Raw genomic sequence first — 22,720 nt, 5'->3', positions numbered from 1 at the left:
ACATGTGCTGCTGATATGATTAGTCAATTAATGTTAGCTGGTCATTTTGTATTCATTTTTAAAAACTTTTTTTTTTTTTTTTTTTTTTTTTTTTTACAAATCAGAGATTTGGTTCTGGAGTTCAATACTTAGCAACTCCCTGGAATAAAAGCTTATTTGGGAATAATACATTTTGGTCTGTGCCTTACACAAAAATAACATATGATTCACATGGAATATAAGTTCTGTGGACTACTTTCTGGTCCTTTTGCATCTTTTTGAAATCCTTATTCACTTTCATTACACTGAAAACATTTTTCACCTTTTATGTTCCATGGAAGAATGACAATCAGGTTTGGAATGACATGAGTGTGAGGAAATAATAATAACATTTTAAATTTTTGGATGAACTATCCCTTTAAAATGTAAATCACTCTCTTTTAAGCTTATGGAAATATGTCATTAGCAACGGATTAAGAGCCTCAATTCTCTACTCCTCGCTGCCATCTTTGCGTCAATGGATTTCTCTGTATTCATGTCCAGGACTAGTTGAGTTTGGATAATGTCCCTGTTCTGTATTTCAGCCTCTGTAGATGGTGCCAAACACTAATGCTCTTATAGACATTACTTGCATCATGCTATAAGCCTTTGACGGCCAGTTCTTCTGTGAAAATAAATGATTGAGGGAGGAACAAAACAGACTCCCATGATACACTGCTGAGCTCTGTGGTCCTGCGCTCCTCAGATTTACTGCCCGTACTGACACTTCATCACTTTACCCCCTCTGTGTGTGGATATGTAGTTATTGCACAGTGGGACTGCCAGGAGTTACCGTCACACTCGCAGAGACATAAACACACACATGATTTTTTGGAGTTCAAGATGCCATCAGTTGTCTCTAACCAGTGTGGATCCCAAAGATGCTCTGTTAAAATTATGAGTAAAATAATTTTGCTTTTGTTGATTGTGAGTGTTCATAAATCAAGCATGTTCTTCCCTGCGCTCTGATGATACTTTGTGCAATGACAAATTGGCTCAATAAAACCGTACCTGCATTCACAGACTGCTGTGTAATTTGTGATATGGTGCTGGGTTTGTTTGTTTCTTCAGAGAACAATGTTTTTGGATCTATAGACATGTGGGACTGTATATGTGCAAGGTTCATTCTTTCTTTGAGAGTTGTCTCTTTCTCTCTGTTCATCTCTCATAATCCAGTGGATCAGTTTGTCTGCACAACTTCTGCCATTGCGGATATTGTCATCCTGGTCGATGGATCTTGGAGTATTGGGCGAATCAATTTCCATCTGATTCGTATGTTCCTTGAAAACCTGGTCAATGCCTTCGATGTGGGAATAGACAAAACCCGGATAGGTGGGTTCGATTAATGTATAGTAATGGATCATATATTAATTTGCTTTTAATTTAGATCTGACCTGTAAAGTGTTATTGTGTTCCCTGAATGTGTTTTTTTGTGTTTTAGGACTGGCCCAGTACAGCGGCGATCCACGGATTGAGTGGCACTTGAATGGCTTCAGTACAAAAGATGCAGTAATAGATGCTGTCAAAAACCTGCCGTACAAGGGAGGCAACACTCTCACAGGTAATGTGCTGTGCTTTTCCAGACCTTTTCCATTGTTCTAGAGACACGGATATACTGTGCCTTGTGAAAGTGTTAATAACCAGTCTGATCAGTGCACCAAAGTACAAATCCAAAGCACAACAAATTGTTAATGTAGGCATGGCAATAAATAACTAAATTAGTATTTCACTTTTGTGTATATTTTTTCAGTGCAGAAACCTGCATTTTGTATACTAACCACCCAGTCCAACATTACCAGGCACTATAGGTGCTATTTATATTGTACTGTGGTAGAGCAAATTCATAAATCACAATTGCAACTTTATGTCTCACAGTTGTGACTTACTTTCCCGTGATTGCAATTTTTATTCCTCAAAACTGATTTTATTGCTCATAATTGTGACTTTATATCTCACAATTGTGACTTACTTTCCTGTAATTGCAATTTTAGATCTTACAGTCGTGACTTAGTTTCTTGTAATTGTGATTTTATCTCACAATTGTGACTTAGTTTCTTGTAATTGTAACTTTATATCTCACAATTGTGACTTAGTTTCTTGCAATTGTGATTTTATATTTCACAATTGTGACTTAGTTTCTTGTAATTGTGACTTTATATCTCACAATTGTGACTTAGTGTTTTGCAACTGACTTTATATCTCACAATTGTGACTTACTTTCTTGTAATTGTGATTTTATTTCTCATAATTGTGACTTTGCTGCAGTTTCAACTTTTTTTATTTGTGACTTTATTTCCTATGCTACAATTAACTTCACCTATTTTATACTATAATTAACTTCACTTTTTGTAATTGCAACTTAATGTTTCCGAAATCCAACTTCATATTTCAGAATTGCATCCTTATATCTAATAATTATGACTTACTTTCTTTGCTATTTCATTTCTCACAATTGCGGCTTTATTTCTTGTAATTGTGACGTTATAGCTCACAGTGATGACTATTACTCATAATTTCATTTTTTATATTTCTTATACCTTTATAGCTCACAGTTGTGATTTTTTTCTTGTATTTGTGATTTTATTTGTTGGACTAATTGCGAATTCACTCTTTGTAATGGCAACTTTATATCTCACAGTTGTGACTTTTTTTTCTAGTAACTTTATTTTATGAAACTCTTTCATTTACTATTTTGGTCTGGCTAGGTCTTGCGCTTACCTACATCCTGGAGAACAGCTTCAAACCCGAGTCTGGGGCTCGTAGTGATGTTCCCAAAATTGGAATTCTGATAACCGACGGCAAATCCCAGGATGACGTTAACCCACCTGCTCAGACCCTGAGAAGCGCTGGAGTCGAGTTATTTGCCATTGGTATTTGAAAAATCCTCATGCATTTTTTTGTGTACATTGAATTTAATAGATGCAGTATGTAAATAAATGTCCATCCAGTGTTAAATAAACATCCTCAGGGATGATGTAGACATGTTGCAGAGCTTTTCAGAAGTAATTCATGAATTTTATCATTAATACGTATTTACAAAATCTGCCAAAAGATTATAGACTGTCAACACTGACATATTATCAACACAAGTTATTTATTTGAGGTATTCCAGAAACCTGTGTGAATATGTGTGGTTGTGCGTAGGTGTGAAGAATGCTGATGAGAACGAGCTGAAGGCCATCGTCTCTGAACCAGAGGAAACACACGTTTATAATGTGGCAGACTTCAGTATCATGAGCACTATAGTGAACGGTCTGACCAGAAAGGTGTGTGATGGAGTGGAACAACAAGACAAAGATATTAAACGTGAGTGTTTTAATTGCTATTTAAACTTAGATACAGTATCTGATGTCTGATCCAAAGCCCCATGATTCCCTCATGATTGACAGGAGATTCTTCCACTGAAGAGACGGCATCTCCACCCCAGGACTTGGTCACTTCTGAGGTGACTGCACACAGTTTTCGTGTGTCTTGGACTCGTGCGTCTGGCGGTGTGGAAAAATATCGGGTTGTTTACCATCCAACTGGAGCAGATATTCTGGAAGAGGTGACCAATGCTCTATTGCAACTTTCAAATATGCTACTCGGCTATTAGCAATGCCACAAAATATCCAAAACCTTCCACCTAAAAGCCACTTAAAGGGATAGTTTACCCAAAAAATAAATTTCTTATGTCATTTCTTATGTCATTCCTTATGTCATTCCAAACCTGTATAAATTTCTTCTGTAGAACACAAAAGACCCACATAATGAAAGTCTATGAGGTTCAGAACAACATTTAACCCCACTGACTGACTTTTATTGTATGATCAAAAAACAATCTTCTGTTGTCTTCCCCATACTGTAAAATAATGATTGTGATTTTAACAGTAAAAGACTGTAAAAATGCTACAGTAAAAACCTGTTAACTGGTTAACCGTAAGTTTCCATACTATATTCGGTGAATACATGTAATTACATTTAATGTAATTTTACAGTAAAATACTGTTAAAAATACGATTTTTGAAAGTGAAAAAGAAAAAGTCATTGTATAATTTACAGTGAAAAACCGTAAATTGACACTCGCAGAATTCCCTGCATGACACTTCATATTTTATATTTAAAAAAAAAAAATTTTTTTTATAACGTTTCTTCTTAGTTTTTTCTTATCAGTTGTGTACACTAGGGTTTAATCTTACATCTAATGTTGTTAAATTAATGTTTATTGCATTATTTCAGTATCATGTGTGTCACCATGATGGGGTTTAGTGTTTGTGTGAATGACACTGCACCTTCTATATATAAGTATTGCCCTCCTCAGCTCGTAGAAAAGCTGTTTGTGATGAGCTTTGGTTCATCATGTGACTTTCTCATCACCACCTGTTTTTGGTGGTTATCAGTGCATTACAATGGTTCAAAACAGATATTAGTACTTAAATATGTTGGTTAATTAACATTACATCAGTTAATGAAATACTGCATTTTATTGTGAATTTAAGTTAGGTCTGTAAAACCTAAAATGTTGCTACCATATTTTTTGCGGTGAAGTTCTGGCAACCACAGCTGCCGGTATTTTACTGTAAATGTCACAGATTTTTTTTTTTACAGTCAAATAAATGAGTACAGGTTTGTAACAACATGAGGTTGAAGAAAATAATGTATTTTAGAAGATAGATGACCTTTTGTCAGAGGTCCTACTATATATGTCAACTGATGTTCTCCAGATGTTCAACATTCATTGTCATTGTTTTTTAAGTCATTTTTGTGCTTTCTGGCTTAAAAATAAACCCCAGTTCGTTTGATATTTTGTTATCTAGAGGAATGACAGTATTGCATTTTTAACTGTAGCTTAAATATCAAAATACTTTTCAGTGCCTCTTTTATCTTTTGTTCTATTTCCATTTTTGTGATGGGTGTCAGCTCAATACTATAAATATTTTGTGCTGCAGTTTGCCACATTATTAAATACAGCTGAGTTTTTTGGTCCTATTTTTCATAACCATTCTGCAAACTGCTGTGCTCGGCATCACAAACCGCTGTTGTCTTGCTGTACAGATTGTGGTGGGCGGCACGGAGAATTCAGTCGTCCTGCAGAATTTGAACTCTCTGACTGAATATGAGATTGCTGTGTTCGCTGTGTACCGCAGCGCAGCGAGTGACGCTCTGAGAGGCAGCGAGATCACGCGTGAGTCATATTCTAAACTTGCCACGACCAACCTTGACTACAGAACATTTCAAATCACATGTGTTACAGGCTTGTGTCCTTCAACACAATTTCACTGTAGAACAGTCATTACCCACAAACCACATGCCTATTTCTTTTTCCTAAATGCCCTTTACACTAATTCTATCATCACCTTCTAATATACAGTATGTTTATTTCCTAACCACTACTTTTGAGCAGACGCATGTCAGTCAGCTCAAGAACACAGAACTGACTTCTGAAACGTTTTGTGTTTGATTAAGATGTTTAAAGTCTTTGGTTTGTGGTAGAAGATTGTTGTAAAGACCGTTCATGTGTGCTTGTTCCAGAATGAAAACATTTTCTGCTTCCCTTCACACTCCATCAAAGTCACACTCTTCACAGAATCCAACTCAGAACACACTTCTGATCTTTGCAAATCTTTTACACGCACATCCAAAACTGAAAAATACTCAAGACACACAAACAAATTGTTTAATCAGTATTTTTTTCCCCCAGTAAAGCAAGATTTAAATGAGAAGCTAAATTGTGTTAGATATTATAAGTTGTTTTCTGAAATAAAATTTGGATTTAAAATAGACTAAATAAAATGTAATGAATTAAAGTAAATTAAATGTTTACATTTTAAATATTTTTCCATTTTAAGCATTATTATTCTTAAATAAATAAAATGATAAATTATTCTTTAAAAAGATATTAAAATGTAACTTTAAGTGTAATTCAAAATGCATTATATATATAGATTAATATAAAGATTAAATTAAATCAACCGAGCTACATGTCAGTGTGCTGCCCACAAGGCCATTTGGCGATGATTTTTTTCAGTATTTTTACTGTAAAATAAGACAAAAATATGGATTTATAAAATGACTACAATGTTCGCATTCACACACATGCAAACACACACAAAAAAAACAGACCGTCTGTCTGTGTTAAATATGGATGTCTGATTTGTATGTATGTGTGTATCTCAGTTGCTCTACCAACAGTGAGTGATCTCGAGGTGTACGACGTGACAGACAACAGCATGAGAGCCCGCTGGAGGGATGCAGAAGGGGCTTCTGGGTACATGATCCTTTACGCTCCACTGAGAAGTGAGACTACAGATGAAAGAGAGGTGAGGCTGCAAATTGTCTTTGTGAGTGTGCCTGTCTGTGTTTGAGTAAACATTAAGACCGCGCCGGCATGATGACACTTCCCCCAAAATAGTAACTTTGCTGTTAGACTCTTTTCATGGGAGCCGTAGAAGAAGAATAACATTCATCACGTTTGAGTTCCCTTGGTTGCACTTTGATCTGTGTTTCAGCAGCCTTTATGCTGCTCTAAAGGTGTTGCCGTTGTTTTTGGGATACAGCTAAAGGTGGATGAGTCGGTGACTGATGTGGAACTGACTGAAATGATTCCTGACACAGAGTACACCGTTACAGTCTATGCCATGTTCGGAGAGGAGGCCAGTGATCCCATTACTGTTCAGGATACCACCAGTGAGTGTCCAAGCCAGTCTGTTTTAAATTTAAACATGCAATCAGTTTTCTTTCCAACCTGTTTTTATGTTTAATGGTTCTATTTTGAATTCTGCTGCACAGATAAACTCAGAATAATTAATTAATAAACACTAAAATGTGTTTAAAGGTGCTCCAAGTAATAGGGCTGGGTGGTATAGATAAATAAAATATTTAAATATTTTCAGTCTTTTAATAATAATCAGTATGTGTGTATTTGTTTTGAAATGGCTTATAATTGTGTGTTTTTTTTTTTAATCAGATCAAAAATGATTTAATCAAAACAGCCATAGTAGCCAATTATATTAAAAATGTTGAATTCAAAGAGTAAACGTCTGTTAAGATGTGCATTTTAGTTCAATAATCAAGGCACATTTTCATATATTCACAAAACATTTTAATTTACACTGCAGTTAAAAAGTAACTAAAAGGTCAAAATACATAAAAAAATACATTAAAAGGTCAAGGTATTAAATTTATGAAATCCCAGCATACACGCTCCCGATAAATATTTGTTATTAAAGCATCAACATTCACAGAACACTGTTATTTTTAACTAAAGCACAAGCGGCTGCTGCGTGCATGGTTTGGCATGGCAGAATCATAAACTGTATAAAAACATGGACGTAGTGTCCGTGACGTCACCCGTAGATTTCCGAAGAGCGTTTTTGAAGCTCAAAAGTGGGCGGAGGTGGCCGTCGCCATCTTGGCAGCGCGTCACCGCGCGTCACTCCCGGATAATCGAAAATGGGCAAAGAGGCGGGAGCAGGTTGCTGAAGCCACGCCCACCTAGCGCGACGGTGGTGACAGCAGCGGCAATCCACCTGTCACTCAAGTGGCCACGCCCTTAATTATGCAGAAGTTTAAGGCTTAATATAATTTAAACGGATGAGTTATACAAAAATTCACCCCCCTCACAGTTATCATGAAGGGCAAAATGAGCTATATAGACTGTAAACATGTTTTTTTCTGCTGTAAAGTTGGCATTTTAACATCCCTTTTGCAGCCAGCCTCTAGCGGCCAGTTGATGAATTACAGTTTAAGTCACTTCCTTGTTGGCTTCACGAGAGAGAGCGGGAGGTTGCCACTTGGGCAGAATGTAACGCGGCAGTAACGTATAGAGACTTTGGCTTGTAACTATACTCTAATTACTATTTTGAAAATTATAACGCATTAAATTACTCCGTTACTAAAAAAGTGATCAAATTACAGTAACGCGTTACAAAGTAATGCATTACTGCCCAACACTGGTCTTGAGAAATCATTTTAATATGCTGATCTGGTGAAACCGTGATGCGTTTTTTTAGAATTATTTGATTCATTGAAAGTTCAAAAGAACAACATTTATTAGCATTTATAAAATCTTTTCCCCAACATTTAACATTATAAATGTTTTTATGGTCACTTTTGATGAGATTAATGCATCCTTGCTGAATAAAAGTATAATTAAAGAAAAAAATCCTACTAAATCCTACTGTATATAGTTTAATATATGAAAAAAAAACTATTAATTAAAACTGGCAGTTTGAACTGGTTCATTAAAATGAATCAAAATGACCTCAACTCAACTCAACTCAAACTTTATTTATAAAGCACAACACCACGACTGGAACCAAAGTGCTGTACAGAAAAAGATAAGGGGAAAAAAAAAAAAAGAATAATAAGAATAATATAAAAACAAATGAAAAATAATAACCACGACTGGAACCAAAGTGCTGTACAGAAAAAGATAAGGGGAAAAAAAATAAGAATAATATAAAAACAAATGAAAAATAATAATAGTAAAATAAAATAAAAAAATAAAAATACATAAATAATAATAGTAACAACAAATATCATGCACAGCTAGAGAAAACAAATGAGATTTAAGCGAACTCTGAAAAACACCCAAAGTTGGAGAAGTTCTAATAGACAGAGGAAGGGCATTCCAGAGCCTAGGAGCTGCCACAGAGAAAGCACGATCCCCTCTACATTTTAGATGAGATCGCGGAACCATTAGGAGTAGTTGTTCATTTGAGCGCAGAGATCTGCTGGATTGACAGACAAAACTGCAACCAGCAGAAGAGAGTTCAGAGAGTGAAGACGTGTCGCCAGCGTTAAGCCAAGTCTCAGTAACAAATAAAAAATCAAGTTCGTGAGAGGCAAAGAGATCGTTCAGAATAAAAGTTTTATTTGCCAGAGATCTCGCGTTTATCAATGCCATTGTCACTGGAGTGGTGTCAGAAGAAGATAGGGAAGATTGAACGAAAAAGTTTACCGGATTCCTGTCACGTAAGGAGCGAAGGTTTAAGTGGTTAACTCCACGATACAGCCCCCCTCAAATTCTCACCCGAGCCCTGCTGCGGCAGATGGTGACCACGATGCGTTCATATGTCTGTTTAACAAGTTTAACTCAAAGATGTTACATTGTCTTACACGCTCTCATTCTCGAGTTGGAAGACAAGGACAGAACGTGTTTTTAGGAAAATTAATGAGCAGTTAAAAAGTGCATCAAAATCATTGTGACTTTAATGTTGTAACAATGTCACTTAAAATTCAGTATGTGTCAGTGATTGATCATTAGTCCTTGTCTTCCTGCAGTGTCCCTGAGACCTCCACGTAACCTGCGGGTCACTGAAGTTGACCACAGCTCTGTGCGACTCAACTGGGACACAGTGTCCAGTAAGGTTAAGGGCTACCGTGTCGTGTATATGAAGACAGATGGTGTCCAGACCAGTCAGGTGATCACTACAGCACAACCTACAATACATGACAAGCACTCGTTTCTCTGTCAAACAAACATGCTCTCATTCACTCTCACACTCAGTTAATCAGATGTATAGTATATAAAATAGGGATTTAACGATATCAAAATCTCACGATATGATAATATCGCGATATGACATCCACGATATGATAATATTCATTGCGATGTTAAAAAAATACAAATGAAGAATTGGGAAAAAAAGAAAATTTTGTACGTTTTAAAGTTAAATTCTTCTGTCTAATGCACTTTGAGAGTTCAAAATTAAGAGCTCCAACCCATGTTCTTAACTAAGAAAACTTAAGTCAGAAAAAAGTCAGTGAATTGACTTGTACCTGAACATTAAAGGGGACTCAACCCTCTTTTTATTTGTGATATACTGTCTCAGTCTAAATTACATTCACACTGGTGTTTTAGGAAGCCAAACAAATTACAATATAATAACAACAATGACAGTAATAGCCATATTGTAAAACAATTGCACTGTAAAATAAATGAAAATGAATATTTCATAGGTATATTATTTTTGCTTTACATTAAAGTAGGGAAAATACAATACTTTTTTTCTAATTTCTACACTTGAATGAGATATTTTGAATTTGGACTGCATTACCCATTTAAACCACTAGCTGACATTATTACACACTGCAACTGTAAGCTTTTATTTTGACAGAAACTGCAGCAAGACTAGAAACAGGTGATGAATCAGAAACTATAGAAACAGACATAAACAGGAAGTTAACCAACAGGAAATGAAAATACAAACTGGTTGTGAATTATCAAAATAAGAATCCTTGAACATAAAAGAAATGACACGTGACATCCTGCTGGTTAAATACAATTGCTATTTAATTAATTTCCCAAGTGCAGTCCTGTGGTAGGACGTTTCTGGTGAAACTGGTTACTGACATTGCAGAGTTTCCAAAGCTACATTCACTGGAAATGGAAGAGACTTCATCATGTGACAGGTGCGTGAGTATCTCCAGTTAACACACACCTCACCCATCTGAGACACAAAAATACAGAATAAGTACAGTAAGAAACAGAGAATGTACAGTCAGTGTGTACAGCACAAATGTATTTGAAAAATAATGTTCCAACTCGGGATGTGTGCCAAGACAAATTTCACTGACATAAAATGGAAATCTTGTAACCAACTAGTTGACTAGTCTGTCTTCTGAGGGTTCCTTACTTTCAATCAATACTGGGTGTCAATACTTTTTTTTTCATCGGCGGAGAATTAAGTGTAAGGCTAAAGGTAGCCTAATGTTAGTGTAATCTATTAACTACACACATCATAAACCCATTGTTTTAGGCAAGTAACCTACCAGATATGCGTTTCATATTCAAAAATATTTTTTATGCTGAATTTGAATGTAATGTGATCACAACTTAATAAATAAAACATAATAAATTGTATACAGAAACCGAGCAAAAACCATTTACATCATCAAAGAACATTATCACTGACTTCAGTCCACCACGATTAAAAAAAAAAACTTGCCATAATGAAGCTGTGTAGACTGTGAAATGAATCTCTCACTTACATCGGTTGCCGTGATTTCACCAAGTAAGACATGTTCCTGGATCAACATTACTGTCCAAAAATATAGACTAAGCCCAATCCCTACCCATAATTTATTCCTAAAATCAGAGGGAAATGATAGCTGATCAGAAAAAACAGAAAAAAGTCAGTGAATTGACTTGTACCTGAACATTAAAGGGGACTCAACCCTCTTTTTATTTGTGATATACTGTCTCAGTCTAAATTACATTCACACTGGTGTTTTAGGAAGCCAAACAAATTACAATATAATAACAACAATGACAGTAATAGCCATATTGTAAAACAATTGCACTGTAAAATAAATGAAAATGAATATTTCATAGGTATATTATTTTTGCTTTACATTAAAGTAGGGAAAATACAATACTTTTTTTCTAATTTCTACACTTGAATGAGATATTTTGAATTTGGACTGCATTTAAACCGCTAGCTGTCAGCAACTCATACTGCACTTTTAAACTTTTATTTGGACGGAAACGGCAGTAGAGCTTTTATTATGAAGGAAAACTCCAGCTTCAGTGAAAACATGTTTACAAAAACGCGTCTCACTACAAATCTAGTGAAATGCTGTAATCATCTGCCGCAAAAATAAAGCTTAACTGGTGGCTGTTGCGTTCCCAAACGCGCGCTAAACTCACAGCGCGTGAAATAAACGAGTTCACTGCATTCATTCACTGTGAACGAAGCCGTTCTGAGGCGCGGAAAACACCGGATCATGAGCTGATCTCCTAAACAATCAGTACGTTTACATGGACAACAATACTCCGATTTTAATACGATTAAGACAATACTCTGATTAAGAATCTACCATGTAAACAGAGATTTTTGATTACCTTAATCCGGCTAAAGACATAATCGAAGTAAACAGAAATCGAATTAAGACATGTGGAGTATTCCTATTTTAGTCGCATTATTGAAGTGCAGTAAAGACATTTAAACACCTTAATCACATTATTACCTTCGTGTAGGACTTTTCGCCGCATTTTGCAACAGGACACACACGGCCAACCGTTTGACGGCAAATAAAAGAATGGCTTCAACAACGCCGTCGTCTGTTTGCATGTATAGCATGACAAATAATTAACTGCACTTGAAGCTTTCAGTAAATTAAAAATGAAACACCCAAAACTGTATATGGCATCATAACGAAGACGAACTGTATGTTTATAGGTGAAATTACGGAGGGGACATCGGATGGCGTCACGTGGTGACTTAATGACGTGTGCCATTAATCGAACTATGTACAATATGTAAAACGGGAATATGAAAGGAATATTCTAAAAGCAACTCATGTAAACACCTTAATCGTAATATTGTCTTATTCAGAATAAGGTACATAATTAGGTTACTGATGTCCATGTAAACGTACTGTGTGCACTTCGCTTTGAAACGCACAGCGCAAACAGACTTGATGAAGGGATTAAGCCATATTGTGCTTTTGGTTTTAGTTCGTTTGACAGATACTGTGCCAAAGCATAATGGCCCAAACACACAACTTTAAAGACTTTTTATTTTAAAATAAGAAGTTTAAATATATTTTAAAAACTACACTTTTTGCCCGGATGACCTATCGTTTTATATCGTCATGTGACCACGATAATTTGCTATCGCGATCACGATATTGATAATATCGTTGCATCCCTAAAATAAAATTATTCAAATTACTGAATATTAGTAAAATAATACTTTAAGAATAAATAACTACAAGGGCCTGCATTATATTTGCTGCATTTGCTGCGTCATTATTTTTTGTTTCTGTGCAGCTAGAAGGTACTTGGTTTTGCTTTTTAATTAATTTTTTGTAATAATATAATATAATATAATATAATATAATAGTTTGGGGTCAGTACGATGTTTGATTTAATTTTGTTTAAAATAAATGAATACTTATTCAGCAACCATGTATTTAAATGATAATAAGTGACAGTGAATTATTATAAAAATATATACTTCAAATAAATGAATGAATTCTAATCATCAAATAATCCAGAATGTATCTGCTTTCTGCATTAATAAAAAGAGGAAATGTTGCTTGATTGCCAAATCAGCAAATTAAATTGTTTTTTTTTCCTTCACATGCATAAATTACATTTTCAAATATATTTAAATAGAAAACATTTATTTTAAATTTGAATAATCTTTCACAATGTTATTGTATTTTCTGTATTTTTGATCAAATGCAGACTTTGTGAGCATAAAAGACTTCTTAAACAAATATTTAAAAATAATTGAGCTATAATATAATATAATATAATATAATAATATAAACATTAATAATAAGCAGGGGTGCACATAAGTTTTTCAGCCTGGCTCTCATAAGAGCACCTGGAAATTTAGTTTGGTCCTCACACTGCACATAGTGTGACCAAATATAACTATATTAAAAAAATAATAGTGATAATAATAATATTGCACTTAATTTATTTAGTTTTTGTGTCAAATAAAATAATAAACAAAAAAATAAAGTGTGATAATACTATTATATTTTAAAATAAAAAGGGATTGTTAAATAAAAATACAATTATTATATAGTAAACCTAAAAAAATCTAATATTTACTTTTTTAAAATATGAATTTTCATCATTTTCAAACTTAAAATCAGCAAGCCTTTATTTTGCCGGGAAGTATGCAGCGGTTTAGCGCTGCTGATTGATATCTTATAAAGTATTACAGTTTGTCGATCTAAAATGGTAATTGTGCATTAATAGCTGTTAACCATGTCAGTATGCAAATGAGCATTTGAACTTATTTACACAGTGCATTTTTTATTTTGGTTGTGCATGCGCACATGCGTACCCCTTATGTGCACCCCTGATAATAAGTCTGTTTCATGCTTATAAGAACTCTTAAAAATTAAATACATATATGAATCAGTTGGTCATTGGCAAAATATTACTATAATATAATGAAATATTTTTGATGTGGCTTGCAAAAGCATTTTGTTTGTTAGTGGAGACAGATGTTTTTTTGGCAGTAGGATGGTGGAGTCATGCCATCTTCCAGCAGGGGCACATGCTAACCAGCCAAACCCTGAACCCTTAAGTTCTCTGCTTTCTCTTTGACTTTTCTACAATGTTTCTCCATTGTGACTTACTTGCTGTTTTAAACATCCATTGCTAGATATTAGTTCCAAAAAACTATATATATATTGAAAAAGAGAAAGTGAAATATGAATTTTATGAGGTCCTTGAAAATGATTTATGAGTCAATCAATACTTTCTCCTAACCCGAAGCCTGGGGCCCACTGTAATTCACTATTAGAAATGACCAGTCACCGGCACTCACAAACACCAAAACAACCAGCAGCATACTGAACACGTCCCATCACCGCTATCCCTGCCACGCGTGACTACAGACACAAGCGTGTGTGAGTGTGTGACGGAGAAAATTTTTATTACTGGCCAGGAGTCAGTGCAGCTGTTTTTTATAGATAGCACCGCAGGTCGATATGTTTACCAAGAGCCACCAGAGCAGAAAATAATAAAATGCTGTGAGGCAGACTGGAATGTGGCTGAAGCTTCAGGTCCCAGAGCAGAGGAGTCAGCCCAGAAACACAGGGGTTTGCTGGGACGGCCCAGAGCTGACTGAGATCCAAAGCTTTCCTGATAGCAGGCTTGCTTTTTAATGCATGTTCTTGTTGCTGGCATGGCGTAGGTGCTTCGCTGAGCAGCCACCAACATTTATACCAGACAAAACACAATGTTTTGTCTGTATACTGTTGCAGCTACTATGACTTTTTCTGGAAAATGGACAGAAAATACTGTTGACTTATGTTCTGCACAATGACGCACACAAATCTGAGTAAAAATCCAATCTTCTCCATTTATAAATGCCATCTGTCATTGATCTAATGCAGGGATTCTCAAATCTGGAGTTTAGCTCCAACTCTGATCAAACTCACCTACCTGTGATTTTCTAGTGATCCTGAAGACATTGATTAGCATGCACAGTTGTGTTTGATTAGGGTTAGAGCTAAACTCTGCAGGAAAGTGGATCTCGCGAGCCAGATTTGAGGATCCCTGATCTAATGGTACAACCATAAGCAGACTGTAGTTTACGACATACAGAATAATAAGAAAATAATGTGTTAGTCTACATCTCAGCATCCTCTCGATGATGACTGTGGTGGGCCTCTTCATCAGAGCCGTCACTCTTGGAACTTGACTAAAATCGATGTGGCCTTGCTTCAGAATTGGACTGTCCATTTTCTTCATCATCACCCTCCGACACTTGGTGATAAATCTTTACAATTGACTGTAAAGTATCTTCTTTGCTGTCAAGTGTGGTTTGTCTGGTCTGTAACATAATCTACAGGCTATTTAAAAAAGGTGGTGTTGTCCCATGCATTCCAAAATATCTGATTTTAATTAACTCTCAAACCACTTGTTGATGATTACCAAACAGGAGGTTTAACCTACTCTCAGCACTGTTGAAATGTTGTTATAGTTCTGGTTTATACTGTAACTGGGTGCTTTTGTGTTTGTGTGTTGTGTAGAGGATGCTGAATGGAGCTGAGGACTCATATGTGATTCAAGACCTGAGTCCTTTTACAGAGTATAAGGTGTCACTCTCAGCCATCTATAAAGACGAAACGGAGAGCAGCCCTGTGGTTGTGCTTGAGAATACATGTAAGACATGAAATAATGTTGTTTAAATGTTTAACACCAACCAGATAATTCACATTATTTCAAACTGACTAATTGCTTTGTTTTTTAATTGCTTTTCTTGTTTGTTTTTGTCATTTGTTATTGATTTTTTTTTTGTTGTTCTTTTTATTTTGCTTTGCTTTGTTTTTTTGTGCATTGCTTTGGCTTTGTTTTGCTTTGCTTTGCTTTTTTGTTTTGCTTTGTTTCGTTTTTTTGCTTTGCTGTTTTTGTGCTTTGCTTTGGTTTTGTTTCGCGTTGTCTTCTTTCGTTGCTTTGCTTTTCTTTTTTGTCATTTGTTATCAATTTGTTTTTTGTTGTTCTTTATTGTTTTTTGCTTTGCTTTTTGATTTGCTTTGTTTTGCTTTTTTTTTTTTTTTTGCTTTGCTTTGCTTGGTTGTTTTTGTGCTTTGCTTTGGGTTTGTTTTGCTTTGTCTTCCTTTTTGATTTGCTTTGATTTTTTCTTTTGTTTTGTTTTTGATTTCAGTGGGCTGGACCACAGAAGTTCCCACCACTTTTCCCTCCACTACAGCATGTAAGACAAATATGACTTTATCCTACTGTTATTTGAACATTGGATGGATGGATAGATGGGTAGATCAATACCCCAGAATGTATTGTGTCTAAGTTGATCTGTATCATCTAGTTGTTCATCTGGGAGTGAGTAACCTGTGGGTGGACGAGGAGACACCCTTCAGTATGCAAGTGAACTGGGAGGTACTGGACTCAGACGTGGAGCAGTACAAAGTGACATATGTCAGTGCAGACCGCACAGAAGGGACAGTGAGTAAACATAACCGCAGCACACAGACATCCATAACTAATGTTAATATAACAACACAAGACCGAGCTCGCTTTTTGTCATCATCATCTTCCTGTCTTCTCGAACAGTTTAGCTGCACTCTCCTCTCCGAATCCGAGTACATAAAGAGGGCAACATTCACTTGTCTTATTTGTGTCCCAGTGAGGCTGTTATTTCAAAAAGCTACCTATATTGCTCTTGTGCTATAAAAATATAACGGAACAATTTATTACCTCTGTGCTATAATATTGCAGGCTTATCATATTCCTCCAGGTAAGTGGAGTTGAATGATACAGCTCTGCTGCTTGTGTTATCTATTGCAAGGACATGTCTTGCTCAAAGGGACCTTTTTAAATGCATGCACTGGAAGTCCCTTTGTCACATTCCTGCAGTGCATAATCATACGGTGAGGAATTGCAGGAGTGAATTAAAACATGGCTGTTCTTCTGATGTAGGAATCTGCTGTTTTGTGGCATTTGGCTGACTTTGCTGCAACCTTGGTCTGGCACGGTTAAGATCTTTCGTGGTGTAAAGTTTTATTCAAACTCTGGTGACTTGTCGCCCCTAACTGTACAGAATATCGACCTCTCCTGGGTTGTAATTCTCCTGGAGAATCATTGGGGTCAAGGTATAAAGGAGATGGATAAAGGAGATGGGACTGGGAAAAAGGAAATTCTGTTATCTTTTCAAGTGCCATTTAGGTCACTGAGCAAAATGTGAGAAGTAGAGAGAGAACATCTGAGAGGGATAGTAAGGGAGAGCATGCCTCATTTGAGGGAAAGTTCCAGCAAAGTTTAAAAAGAGAGACGATCTCCTGCATTCAGGTTTCAGCACCACGGATTAGTGGACAGTTCCGCTAATGAGAGTCGTTCTGCAGGACGCTGCACAGCAAAAACAGGAGGGTCTAAAACAGCAGGTGGTCAAACAGTACATTCTTGACAATGGGCTACCACACCTGACTGATCAAAGGAAGCTAAAATTGAACATAATTTTCTGCACATTCTACCGTTCAAACGTTTTGGGTCAATACGATTAAAAAAAATAATAATAAGTTAATATTTTTATTCAGTAAAGATGAAATTGATCAAAGTATTCAAATAGAAAATAATAGAATAAAATAGTTATTTTGAATTGTAATATTTCACAATATAGTTGTTTTTTATGTAAATAAATTCAGCCTTGGTGAACAAAAGAGACATCCTTCCAAAACAATAAAAATATTACCAACCACAAACTTTTGAACAGTGGTGTATTTAGTGTATGATTCAGTTTTATGTGTAAGACTGTATTAATAAGGGAAAAAGGTGCACTGAGTACACTTATGGATATAAAAAAAAGTCACAGCATAAACTCTGAACATATTGTGCAGTCTGCTGTGGTAACTAATGATTTGATTCCAGAGTTATACATTTATTTAATGCCTGTGCTGGGCAAAAAATATAGAAATCATTACTTTTAATTGTCACGCTCCCTACTGTGAGGAGCGAGGAACGAGGAGACGGAGGGGAATTCACGATAATACATACTTTATTCTTTCACACGGAATCAGGGACATACACGTAGGAAACAGGTAACGACGTTCAGACTCGACAAAGAAACATCCGACAGACTACACTTTAAATACAAGACATAATGAGGGAGTAAATTAAACGCACCTGAATCAAATAAAATAACACAGGTGGAGACTAATGAACTCAATGAAATAATCAGGACAGGAACATAACCAAAAAAGGACTAAACACTGGGACACAGGGAGCACATGGGGAACAAAACACAACACAAGCCTGTCATGAATATACAAACATCCAATAATTTAATATTCAAAATGTAATTTAAAATGTAAAAGGCATACACTTAAAATGTTGTCAATTCAGAACCTCTGATTTTTGAATTCTGAATTTTTCAATAACCTCTTAATCTTTGCATGGGTAACATTCACAAAATGACTTATTTCCATTTGTCTTATTTGTAGTCTGTTCATTGATAGTATTCTCACACAGAGGAAGGCACTCCACATAATGCAACCCAACGTTTCGTTATCAACAAGCAATGGACTGCCATGATTGTGTGTGTGTGTGTGTGTGTGTGTGTGTGTGTGATTAATGGTGTGTCTGTGGTGAATGACTGCAGTGATTGGATGCTGGCTACAGAGCTTTGAGTGCTGGCTTTCTTGATTTTCATCCAGCTCCCTAAAGTTCAGTACACAGATTTCTAGTCTTTTGGCTTATACTCAGAATAACTTTTATGAGAGCTGATCAAACACTCAAATATTTGGAATTGTTTCACTATACTGGCATTTTCTTTATCCTTGACAATCACTCCTTACACTAGCAGTTATCGCTCTCCTCCTCTTACATACAATGTAAGTGCACCCCATGAAAAATGTAATCCTTTATAATAATGCTTTAGTGGAAAAAGTTATTACAACCTTACATTTATCACTACTGTACGTCAAGTGTTTAATATTACAACAAGGTGCACCAGAGCTGCCTGAGCCCCTCAGAAGAAAAGATGTTGTGGCGTATGAGTCTGAAAAATAGATTTAAAGCCATTTTCTAACGGTTTACAATCCATCATTCCACTGTATGTACAATAATGCTTCAGGAAATGCTTGAATATGCTTCAGAAAGTCAACCATTAAAAAGGGCTGTACAAATATAGTCTATATGGCAGGTCAGCAAAGACGAATCCTCTGCTCTCCAAAAAAAGAACTGAAGTTTGCCAACCGATACTTACATGAAGAACTTCTAGACAAATGAGTCAAAGGACAGATTTGAGCATTTGAGAATGAGAAACTCATACTCACAAGCACAGTAGTGGGAGTGTTGTGGTTTGAGGGTTTTTGCAGTTTTGGAGTTGCAAATAATGTCATAAAACTTACCATGAATTCCACATTATACCAAAAAGTGCTTGATGGACAATTATAAGAAACACCTACAAGAAATTATTCCTGCCAAAGGGGGCAAATGTACTTTTTTCGGATTTAGATATTTATGCACATATTCATAGTTGATATTTATACTACAGTTCAAAAGTTTGGGGCCAGATGATTTTAATGCTTTTGGCTGCAGTTATTTGATTAAAAATACAGTAAAACAGTAATATTGTGAAATATTATTAAAATTGTATTAAACTGTTTTATTTGAATTATTTTAAAATGTAATTTATTTCTGTGACGGCAAAGCTAAATCTTCAGCAAATATTACTCCAGTCTTCAGTGTCACACGATCCTTCAGAAATCAATTTAATATGCTGATTTGGTGCTCAAGAAACATTTCTTTATTATCAATGTTGAAAACAATTGCTAATATTTACATTTCTTTATTATCAATGTTGAAAACAATTGCTACTATTTGCTAATATTTATTTAACTGCTTAATATTTTTTGTGGAAACAAACAATTTGTCTTTGATGAATAGAAAAACACAGCATTTATTTAAAATATACATCTTTTGTAAACCTGTAAACGTTTTTACTGTCATTTTATATCAGTTTAGTGGATCCTTTGCTGAACAAAAAAAAAAAAAAAAGACTGACCCCAAACGTTTGAACATTATTGTATGTTGGACAAAAAAATTCAAAGTAAAATTTGTATTATTATTATTATTTTTTTTTAATTATTATACCACTTTCTCTCATTGATACTGTCCAAATGAAGTTCCAGTATCCATATGCCCACATATATTGAAAGAAAAGACAAAACCTTCTGGGATGTACTTACTTTATCACAGCTTTGTATGTACACACACACACGCACACACACACGTTTTTATATTGTATGATGATGGGTCATCCCATTAACTTCTATTGTTATTAAAATGAAGCTAAATTAAAGGATTATATACTAACCCTAATACTAATCATTCACTATTTCTGCATTATGTTGATTTACTTCTACTATGAAGCTGGTTTCTACATAGAGACCTCAAGGACATTTGGTCCTCACAGAGAAAGCAAAACGCACCCACACCCACACCGTGCTTTGTCTGGTATTGAATATTCTGCTCTTCTCCAGGTGTTTGTCTTGGGAAACAGAAGAAGCGTGATCCTGCAACCTCTCCTCTCAGACACAAGGTACAAGATCACAGTGACCCCTATTTATGCAGATGGAGAGTCCACAGCTCTGTCTAAGGCCTCTAACGGCAAAACACGTGAGTATGAATGAACAAATGCTGCTGGAGTTACAATAAATGAAATACATTATGTGTACTTCTTTCAAAACAGATGCAGTTATGCTAATTACATACTACTTTGGCATAATTATATAGTTATGGATTTGAGTTGTGTCCTGGCTCCCTTTGCTTCATTTTAGAAATCATAAAATGAACACTTCATTAACACACAACTCTGCTCAGCTAATTTGAAATATTAAAAACGTCAACAACTCACACTTACTAAATGTTTAGCATGTTCTTATGCAGCATTAGACATATTTAGTGTCTAGTTATGCAGAACGGCCTGGGTTCAATTCCCAGGTTGGAATAAATGAATTTTTAATCCTGTTTTAATAAATCAAGTAAAAATGCAACACAATGCCATTCATTGTATTAACAGGAGCGTGATCTCATTTAGTTCCATGTTAGTTAGTGATTTCAATGAGTTAATTAATTTGACCGTAAAGCAGTGATGAACCTGAGGCAGATTCACTTCTAATCTAACTAATCACATGTTAAAAAACATACCTGCTTTTTCCCTTTTTAAAGCTCAGGGAATCAGAATGTAACCAACATCTTTTGACTCTCAATTCTAAATCTGCATAGAATTGTTCAGCTCTTACTAATTTCCCGTTTGTCTTGATGATATGAATGGCACACCTGATTGTTTTATGTACCAGATATAGTGCGAATGAGCTGAAAATAGATCCTCTTACATCACAGCACTGAGATGCAGTTTATCATTACTGCATTTTGAAGCTGAATGGTCAGTCAATGAAACACATTCTTCAGCAGGTTAAATAATATTGATTTTACCTATAAATAAGCATAATAAATCTTATGCATTCCAGCCCTGGTGTTCCTACTCTAATGAACTAATCAAACCCGCCTGCTTTCCTCTGATGGGATTGATTATCTACAACTTTCTCCCAGTGATCACCTTTAAATTACAGCCCAGTGTCTGATTAGAGATGCTAATGTCACCTCACACTGATCTTGAGATCAGGTGTCTGCTAGTTGTCTTGGAAAACCTTTGCCCTGGTTTCTGATTGAGGTTGAATTAATTATGAGTGGGGTGATATTCTCTGCGGAGGAGTGGTAATTATGTGAAAACAGAGACTTTTATAAGAGAATGCTGGGAATTCAGGGTAGAACTACAGCCTGTAGAGAGAAAAAAAAACTACTTAAATTTCTTTATCAACGTATTGATTGATTTATTTACAATACGAAAGTTTGGGGTTAGTACGATTTTTTTTCCCAAAGAAATTGTGACAGTAAAAAAGTGACATTAAAGATTTTTACATTGTTACAAAACATACATTTCAAATAATTGTTATTCTTTTGGAGTTCAAAGAATCCTGAAAAAAGTATCACAGTATGACGCACAAAAATATTAAGCAGCACAACTGTTTTCAACATTGAAAATGATAACAAAAAAATGTTTCTTGAGCACCAAAGCATGACATTAGAATAAATTCTGAAAAATCATGTCACATTGAAAATAGGAGTAATCACTGCTGAAAATTCAGATTTGCCATCACAGGAAGAAATTACTAATAATTAATTAATGATTTATAATTTTAAAATATATTATAATAATAAACATTATTTTAAATTGTAAGAATATTTCACAATATTATTGTTTTTACTGTACCTTTTATCAAATAAATGCAACCTTGGTGAGCATAGGAGACTTTCAAAAATATTAAGAAACTTTACTGACCCCAAATTTTTGAATCTTTTTTCTTTTGGGATAATTTATTAATTATTTATTATTTATTAGTAATCCATTTGTTTATTTATTCTTTTTTTATACCTGAACATTTTAATGATATAGCATGTTGTGCAATTCAAATCATGTAAGTTTTTATAAAATTCAATTGGCCAATAATTGATATTACTTGACCGCAAATACTAATCATAATCCCTCTTCTATTGGTTAGTGCCACTTTCTGGACCCAGTAACCTCAGAGTGTCTGATGAATGGTATAATCGCTTCCGCATCAGCTGGGATGGCCCTCAGTTCCCCACTTTGGGTTACAGAGTCATCTATCAGCCCATCTCTGGTATGTACACACACACACACACACACACACACACACACTGGTT

The 22,720-nt window shown here is 35.3% G+C and overlaps 1 protein-coding gene across 1 annotated transcript in view; it reads left to right on the top strand.

Annotated features, from left to right (window-relative positions):
• The window catches only part of LOC107743214 (collagen alpha-1(XIV) chain-like), a 126,598-nt gene that overhangs the window by 39,481 nt on the left and 64,397 nt on the right, over positions 1-22,720 (top strand). The window contains exons 6-19 of the mRNA XM_016556357.1: positions 1,195-1,350; positions 1,460-1,579; positions 2,724-2,888; positions 3,163-3,324; positions 3,408-3,565; positions 5,053-5,182; positions 6,175-6,317; positions 6,555-6,684; positions 9,283-9,422; positions 15,508-15,640; positions 16,143-16,190; positions 16,302-16,438; positions 20,473-20,608; positions 22,555-22,677. Of these exons, the coding sequence (XP_016411843.1) occupies positions 1,195-1,350; positions 1,460-1,579; positions 2,724-2,888; positions 3,163-3,324; positions 3,408-3,565; positions 5,053-5,182; positions 6,175-6,317; positions 6,555-6,684; positions 9,283-9,422; positions 15,508-15,640; positions 16,143-16,190; positions 16,302-16,438; positions 20,473-20,608; positions 22,555-22,677 (1,881 nt within the window). The remainder of the gene's footprint in view (positions 1-1,194; positions 1,351-1,459; positions 1,580-2,723; positions 2,889-3,162; positions 3,325-3,407; positions 3,566-5,052; positions 5,183-6,174; positions 6,318-6,554; positions 6,685-9,282; positions 9,423-15,507; positions 15,641-16,142; positions 16,191-16,301; positions 16,439-20,472; positions 20,609-22,554; positions 22,678-22,720) is intronic.

This window comes from Sinocyclocheilus rhinocerous, unplaced genomic scaffold (assembly GCF_001515625.1).
Source record: "Sinocyclocheilus rhinocerous isolate Xijiao unplaced genomic scaffold, SAMN03320098_v1.1 scaffold946, whole genome shotgun sequence".
Lineage (NCBI taxonomy): Eukaryota > Metazoa > Chordata > Actinopteri > Cypriniformes > Cyprinidae > Sinocyclocheilus > Sinocyclocheilus rhinocerous.
This window is presented reverse-complemented; position numbering and strand designations above follow the sequence as displayed.